General features: G+C 41.5%; 2 protein-coding genes across 2 annotated transcripts; both read left to right on the top strand.

The window, feature by feature from the left end:
- The first annotated feature begins 310 nt into the window (after nucleotides 1–310).
- On the top strand, nucleotides 311–4,392 carry LOC135484740 (NF-kappa-B inhibitor cactus-like). The gene is made up of 6 exons (XM_064766408.1): nucleotides 311–709; nucleotides 1,379–1,510; nucleotides 1,904–2,256; nucleotides 2,576–2,664; nucleotides 2,968–3,219; nucleotides 3,663–4,392. The coding sequence occupies exons 1-6, from the start codon at nucleotides 327–329 to the stop codon at nucleotides 3,720–3,722; spliced, it is 1,269 nt and encodes a 422-aa protein (XP_064622478.1). The 5' UTR covers nucleotides 311–326; the 3' UTR covers nucleotides 3,723–4,392.
- Nucleotides 4,393–5,756: 1,364 nt separating this feature from the next.
- Nucleotides 5,757–9,751, top strand: LOC135484672 (uncharacterized). The gene is made up of 5 exons (XM_064766303.1): nucleotides 5,757–5,938; nucleotides 6,488–6,614; nucleotides 6,891–6,988; nucleotides 7,257–7,776; nucleotides 8,138–9,751. The coding sequence occupies exons 1-5, from the start codon at nucleotides 5,795–5,797 to the stop codon at nucleotides 8,470–8,472; spliced, it is 1,224 nt and encodes a 407-aa protein (XP_064622373.1). The 5' UTR covers nucleotides 5,757–5,794; the 3' UTR covers nucleotides 8,473–9,751.
- The last annotated feature ends 236 nt before the right edge of the window (nucleotides 9,752–9,987 follow it).

The raw sequence follows: 9,987 nt of genomic DNA, 5'->3' as shown, positions 1-9,987 counted from the left end.
TTTCAGCTGACGATGGGTGAAATATTAGGGAAACCCCGATAGTAGGTTTGAGTCACATTGTCACTTACAATAACCCACTATGTTCCACCCTGTGACAGGGACGAATATGTATTTATAGTTCATAATCAATAATTGATTTGCTTTTAACTTTTGGCCTAGTCACCACATTTAACAGAATGGAAAGGCCAGTAAAGAACTCCCATGTACACAACACGCGGCAAGTAATAGAAGTGGGAATTCCCTGTCGTGAGTGTGTATTAATATAAGTGATCCTCTCACGATCTGAAATCATTCTGTCCAATCTGTTTGAGTGAAACGGCAGGACTATGTCATCTTCAAATGGTTTTCTTCTGTCTTCAAATGTGGTGACAGACGCTGCAACTGACATTGACAACACAAGTTTCAGGGGCTATTTCCCAAAATGCAAACCCGCGCTGAAAACCTACGGAAGTCGGAGAGAAGACGAGTTCGAAAGTCAAATAGAGGGCGGCTTCGAGTTTTTGAGCACTGGCAGGAGTGACATGCAGCCAAAGCGTCCGAAAGACCAAGATATTTATTCCCTGGAAGGGTCAAACCGCCAATCTATGTATGATTCCGGACTTGGGGACAGCCTCGTGAAACACGTGGCGGGGGAGCATCAACACGACTTCGGCCGGTTCGAGGTGAATGACAGCCATAAGAGGCGAGGGGAAAATAACCATGAACGAGTGTAAGTATCAACTTGGAAGAATTAGGTTTTCAATTATTTATTTCCAGAAAACAAAATGTCACATTTGTTTTTTCGACATACCGCCTTGATATCAAAATGTTCAAGTTTTATCAGCCGTTTTATAGAGAAATATGAACTAGTACTTGATTGCTTGGAGATCTTTAGGTTATATATTTTCTTTCGATTATCTACTTTCTTGTGAAACGGTTCTCAGTGATGAGTAGACTTAACGAGTGCCAAGTCCGATCCAACTCTCGAAGGACTGGTTGTAGGAAAGTCAGATATTCAGTTTTGTCGGAAGGAAAAGGTTTTCGCTGTTTTCTCGAAAGAGTTCTGGTATTTTTCTCGAACGAATCAATGAATCACTTTTTCCGGGAAAATTTCGAAAAAATCAGCTCAATTACTAACGCCTTCAAAAAAACAAACAAAATGTACAAGTTGGGATTTCCCGCGCTCGATATGAATGACGATGGTTGATGACGTCATCGATCGATTTTGCCGTTTCACCGTGGTTGCCTCATTCTCATTGCGAGAGCAGGGAAATCCTTATTTCTCATCAATTATTTCAAAATTGTCACATGACAATCACACTTGTCCCACTGTGAAATTTTCTCCGTTTTTGCCGCTGATGGCAATATGAGACTATAACGGCTCCATCTTACGCTTTAGGAGTCATCAGGGCACCAACCACAATTATGCCAGCAACGAGACTGATGAAGGATACGCCGGGTCCAGTTGGAACTATGGCAAGAGTGGAGCGAATAACCAACTTTTGGTTCCGAGGAACGCTGAAGGAGACACGTAAGTTGTCACAACCTTGTCTCAATTGTAACAAACAACTAAATGGTTTAGCATAACTTGGTATACAATGTATATACTAAGTATATTCACCTTTTAGCAAGAAAATTTTAAAAAGTTGATTCATAAAACCGAGTTATCTTTGTGAACTAAATATTTCCGCATAATTCAATACAAATGGCAAGAAATCGTCAATAAGTTAAATCAAGTTACCTGGTAGTCAAAATAATTGGCCGAGGATTTCAAAGTTAGTTATGACTCCTTTAGATAAGACAAAATTAAACCATCAGATAAACGGGTTGTGACAATCGATTTGACGCAATGTGTAGTATCTGAAATATTCATTACATGTCCCAGTAGAAGTATTCGTTCTAAGTGACAGTTGTGTCATTACAGGGTATTGCATCTTATGATTCTCTACATGCTACTGGAAGAAATCTCATTTTTTATCGGCATGGCGACCAGCCCATCTCAGCTGAACATTGTAAATGACATGCAGCAGTCCCCGCTCATCCTCGCTGCCATGATGAAGCAGTGGAGGGTAGTCCGGAGACTTCTGGTGGCTGGAGCGGATCTCATGCTCACCGACAGGCATGGGAACACCCCGCTTCATATCGCCGCAAGAAACGGAGACTTGGAGACAGTTGAGGAACTGACGAGACCCGTTACGGCGGCTGAAGCAAGATTGGTGAAATATTCCGTCGAAACGCAAAGAATCCCACAGAATATGAATTTGAAAAATTATGAAGGTAAATATATGTCACCATGAATGTAGAAACCTCTTTGGAGCTTTTGTCCTTGTCTTCACTGGACGGCGGAAGAACGCATGCTCCTGGGCTCTGGTGATGTTCATTTCGGACTCTCTTGGATGTTCGCAAGCCATATGCTATTGGTATATAGAAATGGGGAAATATTGTCCTGACGCATAATGGGAAGGATCAGTTTTAAGTGAATGACATTAAATTCATATGTTTTAGAACAGTGGCAATAACGTTTTGTGTACTTGAATGTTCCATAAAGTTTCATTATACATAGATATGCAAGTGTCATATTTCTTTCATTATCCAGGTTATGCACCGATCCATCTCGCAGCAGCAGAAGGACATCCGAACGTTGTTGAATATCTGGTTAAGCTTGGAGCTGATGTTGATGAAATGGTAAGCGAAACCGTAATTGATGGTGAGAATCACTGTACCCTAGGATGATCGCCGTCGAGGTGGTCACGGAGTCCTGAGATGATAGAAACACTAATAAATCACCAGTATTAGCTGTATTGCACTGTTGAGAATACAAAAATGTAGTTTTCATTCACACCAAATCGGCCTTATGAGGACAAAGTCACAACCAGACAGCTGGGATTAGACGATCACTTTAATCCTCGTGAGGGTTACAGGAGCGGTGAAATCAAAAAGGTATATCAGGCATGTGAACGTATCGTGATTACCTTTTTCTCTTTTCAGGAGGCGAAAAGTGGTCTTCGGCCTATCCACATCGCTATAGAGAATGGAGACAGAGAGCTTATCAGGGTTCTCGTCGAGGAGTCTTTCGCAGATATTGATGCGACGACATTTTACAGCCTGTCCCCGGTAATGTTAGCGGCCGAGCGGAGAATGGACGATGTGGTCGTGTACCTTGTCAACATGGGCGCTGACAGGACAGATCTTGATGTCCCCGAGATATCGGACAGTGAGGATGAATTAGAGGACATGGAGGTTTGTATAGACGCGTTTGCATGATTTTTGATTTCGAGGATTTGTTGAAGGGGCTTTGGTTGAAAGGGACACGAGTTTTGGAGCATCCATTGGTCTGCAGAGAAGAGCGGGTTGACACAAACCGCGTGGTATTCCGTTTAGGGCAAGGGAAAAACTAAAAGACCACAGTCGTGATGAATTGAAAAGAAGGTTTGGCGATATATATAATATCAGTTATTTTGAGACACAAAGTTCCAGTCCCAGAATCTGATGCCACGAATTATTCTACGGACATGCACTCATCATATAAACATGTTTCGTTCTAAGAAAAGATTTTTTGAATATAACCTGCGCATGGCACAACTCATACAAGTGACAGCCCACTGTCTCCCACATTGTTTCAGTCGATAATTTATTAAAGTGTACAGTTGCGTAATATAATTACGTTTTCAATTTTCTTACAGGTTGAATTCAAAGACATGAAGATACATGTATACGGCGTCCCAGTTCACCAGTCAACCTGAACACAAACCGAGCGGGAGCTCGCTTGCAAAAAAAGAAAGACGATCTATCTATGTTAATCATTTGAGATTGTCTGATGAAACTCAGGTATGGACTCAGGAACTGCAGACACAGAGCAGGGTGTCTTGGAGATGAGGGTGGGGAGAGGAGATGGGCGATGTTGGGTGATGGTCCGCGGATAGGATCACGCGCTATTGATAGAGAAGGACAACTTTGAGACACAATTGGAGAAGACATTGGAGAGAGACGAAAGTGATCAAACACAGAAAAGAACATGCAAGCACATCCAGAGACAATTTTCTCTATGTACTGTAGGCCCTTTTGGCAAAATGATTATTATTGCTTGTAAAAGATGTGTCAGCAATCGCCATCTAAATAAATTCTTCGGCCATTGTCTTGGTCGGGACGATATAAAGGAGACATGAACATAAGAACATTCGGGATTTTATTTCAGACCCTGAAACGGCGAAAGATAGATTATCCATGTTAATAATTGTTGAGCAAACATATTTTTTTCCGAAACTGTTGACAGGACATGCCGGAAATCTCGGAAGAAATATCCTGCACAAGATGTAGATCAAACACTTACACGAGGAAGTTTGACGCGGTGCTTCCGATCATGATGTTGGTAATTCCACTGTGGAAATTGTAAATGCGTCGATTTTAGTTTTAGGAAAGAAAATAAAGTTTTTATGATATATATACATGTACTTCCTGAGTTTTATATTGCTCCTGCATGATGCTGGTTCAACATGTCCACCGCGCCGCGCCGGGTGTGACAGAAGGATAGACACCCCGTGAAGTATGTCTTGCGCAATTGCTTAACTAGATTGCCACAGGGACCTGGGTGTTCACACTTCATATGTAGAATAAAGAGGACCCTAGGAGTTGGAATCAAAAATAAAATCCTTGGGCGGTCTTATCAGAATCGTGTATTGACACATAGAAGTTGCTCGATTTCACGTAGAAGAGGACCGGTGGGATTCGAACCAGCGCAAAAAGAAAATCGTGTGCATCGGGTCAGCGCTACCGAAGTACAATTTATGGAGAGACGTCCTCTGGATTGCAAGTCAAAATGCGGAAAAACATAGGCCCACAGATTTGGACCACTGTACGAATACCGCTTTCATCAATGCAGTTTGCTTTGTCTTAAAGCTGAACTGCATGCACAAAACCAGAGCACCCCATGTGGCAATAGCAAGAAATTCAAACGACCGAAAGGCCCTTCTGAATACGGCCTGAAACATGATAGACCTCCAATGCTTCGATGCGCTTGATTTCACAAACCAGCAAGCCATGGGACGATGCGGACCTTCGCAGAGAATTCTGGAAGGAAAAATTAAAAAGGTTCTCTCATTGGGATTCGAACTCGAGACCTCTGGTTTTACTTGCCAACACTCTTATCCTCATGGCCACAGGGCTGCTTGAAATGCCTGTCGTTTATACGCCTTTATAGAATGTGCAAACCTTTGTGAAAAATCTTTGTTCAACATCTTTGAGCGGCTTCCAGTGGGCAACTGCAGGAAGAAAGTCATTTTTTCTTTGCTGAGTGTGATTATGTATGCGGAGTCTACGTTTTCTCAGAGCGATGTTCACCTTTGTCTTGGTGTCTTCTTCAATTACATATACTTGAGAAAATTTCTGGTTCATCTCTCAAAAATAAAGCATAATCGCCATTCATATAAGATGGCAACAGTTCACGAGAAAGCCCCCCTAGCTCAGACGGTTAGAGCGTTCGTATTCTGAGCCCGAGTCCCGGGTTCGAATCCCTGGAGAAAGATTTAGATTTTTTTCTCTTCCATAATTCTCCGAGACTGACCGCATCGTCCTGCGGCTTGCTGGTTTGTGAAATCAAGCGCATCGAAGCTTAGGAGTTAATGTTACTTGAAGACTGATAGTGATACGAATTTGTCAATTTCTTGGCCCACCGGGGTGGGCACGTGGCATGGCCTGACTAATTCCCGCCAAAATCACCACACCCATTCTACCAGGAAAGTTAGCCAACGATGACGTCATTTTGCGTAGTATGAGTGAATCCCATGATGGCGGATCAGCTGTGTAATTTTCCGTGAAAATGAATCCAATAAATCGTAGATCTGAGGACTTTCAGGGCTATGAACTCCTTCTTTTGTTACGCCTACAGACAGATCCGTTCTTCTGGCATGAGTGGACAACAACATTACAACAAAAGATTCTTGAAAAAGACTTTGATTTAGGTGTAAGTGGAGGTTCAGAAATTGACATTTTACAATGCATTGGTTGATGATGTACATACACACACACTACATAGAATATACTACATCGCTCACTGTACAGTGTAGAGTGTACACACAATCGTGCACGCAGTTCAGCAGTAGTATTGCTGTTAAAATCACAAAAATGTCAAATTTTGCATTATCGCTTGGTGTCGCTGAGGGAGTTAATTTTAATATGTCCATGACGATTGACGGATGTCCATGAATGCGAAAGTATGAATGATGAAGAAAACCATCATCCATGGGCATGACCCACAACAATCAATGACTAATGAGAGAAAATAGTTCATTGATTGACAATTTTGTCTTTTTGACAAAGTTTGTTTGGGCACTAACCAGTTCAGGGTTTTACTTGGAACAAAAAGTGGTTGCTTAGTTTAAAGGTTGGCCATAGGTAAGTAGGTACTGCCATTTTGGCTAGTAGAACTTGAAATCATAAAGCAATTATACTCTATTTGCACCAAACTGTTCAGAAGTGTCACTAGAAGAAAAGGGGTTTCTGTTTTTTGCAGGAGGTTCCATCATGCCTGTGGTATCTAGCCCTCACCATCGACTACAAGAAGGAACGAATGGTCAAGTTCATCCAGGAACAAGTCGCCAAAGCAAAGGAAAACACCTGCTCATTCATCAAATGTAGAGGTGGGTACATTACAGTAATTTACCGATGACCCACGAAACAAAGGCAAGGGACTTTTGAAAGTCATGTTTAGAGCAAAGCTAACGGACATGGCTCTGATTCTTTCACTTCTGGGAAAGTAACCAGCCTAACTCTCATCCTCTCAGCGGTTGGAAAGTAAGGGGCCTGTGACTCTGATTCTTCTTTTACTTGTTGGGAGACAAATCCTGGCCCAAGAAAATGGTATTGACTAAGTGTCTATTTCAAGGTGTTTTATCTGATCCTGATTTTTGTTTCAGACACTCTGTTATCTGGCTACCTAAACTGCCACCAGTTCTCAGAACTGCACCTTGATGGGATATTCAAATATGGGGACGACAACACATTGCCTGTTCAGGTATGTTGTACTTTGCACATCTTAGCCACCTGTCAGTAACCTGGAGTTTGAAAGAACAATAAAACAGGGCATAAGAAGTGTGATTGAATGCCACTGGGACTGTTCTTACATATAGTATTAGATATGTACATTTATAATCCATTTGCCAAAATCCAATCAAAATGGCACTGTACAGGAAATGGCTGGAAAAGTTGAAGTTTCGATTGAAATGAAATGTTTTGTTGTGAGAATAGAATATTCTAAATGATTTGCCTGCGCTATCTTTCAGATATTCAAGTGCACGAGTGTGAAGCGTCTTTCATTAAAATACAACTACTTGTACACAATTCCCCCTGACATCGGCCGATTACGAAAGTTGGAAGTCTTTGCCTTGACAAACAATAAGCTACAGAACAAATCACTGCCTTATACGATAACATTCTGTAAAAACTTACGGATGCTGTACTTAGATAATAATCTCTTGGATGCATTACCAGGATTCCTGTTACAAATGTCGTCATTGGAGACAGTCCATCGCCACGGGAATCACAACTACTTCAAATCAACGTTTATGTGGTATCATACGGATGTTAATGAAAGGGTGCTAAGGTTGGGAGGCAGTGGTGACTTCCATGCTCGGGAGCCAGAGACTCTTCAGTTTTGGGCGGCAAAAACTGTGATCGGTTCCAAGAGGAACTTCTATGATGACGATGGAGTTGCTATGTTGTTAAAAGACTATATTTCAGACATCTATGGCCTGTTCAATATCTGTGAACACTGTAATTCTGCCAGGTTATGGAATTGCCCGGGTGAGTGGTTAAGGTAACAAAAAAGAATACTCTTGAAAAATTGATCCCAACACTCACTGACTTTTCAGAAAGAACAGTGGCCTAGAAGGGATAGGACCTTTGTTTCTGACACTCTATTCCAACCACTTTGCCACTGCACCTCTCCCAGTTGTAGTTCAAATAACAGTACTTGTAACAAATCAGTTTGGGTAAAAAATTTAGGAAAAGTAGTGAATGAAAGCATACTGTACCTTTTAATATAAAGGGCAGAGGAAATGTAACATTTCTAAAAGACCCTAGCTCGTTGCTTTTCTATTTGTACATCACCACGTGACATACATATTCATTTGTTTTCAAACTGTACTCATTTCTTCTCTTCAAGGTTACAAGGTGATCACATTCAAGAATCCCTATCTGGGGAACACATGTGTGCCATTCCAGCATTGGGCATGCTCAAGCCACTGTGCTCAGGCAATCGAAGTTCCTGCTCGCATGAATCAGATCAGTATGGCAGAAGACTTGGATCGATGCTATGAAAACTACATTCGTGAGTGCCAGAAGTTCAACCAGAAAAAGCGCCGGAAGCGAGACAGCATGCTGAGTATTACTGACAGTGATTTTGTGTTGCCTGTGGTTGGGGTTAATGCAGGAGCGTATTCGGAATTGGATCTTCGTCCACGACAAGAGCGCATGTCGGAATGTTGCGTAGTGATGTGAGCCTCTCATCTTGTGTATGTGATGTCAATCACATTTCCCTGATATTGTTCTCCAACTGATGTTGTGGCAGAAAATCATGCCTTCCCCAGTTTTAGTCCAGTTTGCCAACTTTCAATTACCATGACAATTACTCCAGATTTCGACCTTGGATACCTCAGTTAACATAGCGCAAGCTTGGTACTGCTGCTTGGACGCTTAAGTGAAAGTTCTAGGTTTGCTCTCCGTTGAGTTTCTTCGCACACACGGTTGCTGGAGTGTGAAAATAAGCATTTATTCACCGTTTGCTGCTAGTCATTGTTGATTACAAATTTGAATTTTGGTGATGTATGGCTAGTTTAGGGGTTCTGATCCTGTAGGGTGCTCATTACAGGAACATCAATGTGCTGTGCAATGTGAGCTCAATGTAACAAGTTTTGAGTTACAAATTCTACTATGTTGGTTCATTCTGTGATTGTCGACTGACTTAATTTTGTGATTTATTTTCATGTATACTCAAGGATCTGTTTGGGACAACCAGCAAATGTATGGGACATTCAGGCAACTTCATCAAGAGCGACAGACACCTTATTTAAAAGTGGATCAGAATTGGCATAATTTCATATTGTCAGTGATAGCTCAATACCAAGTCTGTCGACTTAGATTGGTCACATATACATCTAACTCTAATAGACTAAGCAATGAGAGAGAGGTGAAATTGCAAACCCACTTTTCTGGCCAGGCCATGAATGGGCTTTCCGCCTTGAATGAATATGATGTATATGTTCATTCCAATGTACTCATGATGTTACTTCTTGTTACGTATCCCTTGAAGGTTGTTTATAGTGGGCAGATCTACTGGCCCAAGTAATTCAAGGTCACAGACGTCTAAGTTACAGACGGCATTTTTTATTATGATTTGTCTTTGAACCATTTGGTGTGTACATCAATGGTCAATGGGTCATTTCTCTGGGAGTCCTCAATGTTGGATAAGTGTGTATCTCAGATTCATCATCACTATTTCAATTCACGGTTTGCAATATTTTGCTGGTGGAAGTCAGTTCTGCTGACTTTTTAAGGTAAAAACTTCAAGTTGTTCCTGTTTGAGGTGGTAGAGGAGATAGCTAAACAACTGCTTCTGTGATGACTGTGACTTGAAGTTCGATTGAATATGCCTATGACGTATATTTTTTTCTCAAAAGTAATTTTGTTAAATCTGGTGCAGAAAGTATTTATGACGTTGATCACATTGTTGTACATGAAAATACTAGTATATCAAGATAATAAATCATGTTAAATATCATTGCTGTTTTGATTTTTGAATTTCCACACCATGTGATGTGGTCAACTTGACTCTGCCACTGCTGGTGGTTTAAGGAATTGAACCCGAGGCAGAGGACCTTGGTTGAGTTACCAAGACACTCGAGGGTGGAGCTAAAATACAGTCCAAACCAGTTTGGACGAAATTTTAGCTCCACCCGAGATGTCTTGGTAACGCAACCAAGGTCCGAAGCCGAGGGTTCAATTTCTATTCTAAAA

Source organism: Lineus longissimus, chromosome 3, assembly GCF_910592395.1.
Source record: "Lineus longissimus chromosome 3, tnLinLong1.2, whole genome shotgun sequence".
Lineage (NCBI taxonomy): Eukaryota > Metazoa > Nemertea > Pilidiophora > Heteronemertea > Lineidae > Lineus > Lineus longissimus.
The sequence above is the reverse complement of the archived record's forward strand: the minus strand, read 5'-3'. Positions and strand labels throughout refer to the sequence as shown.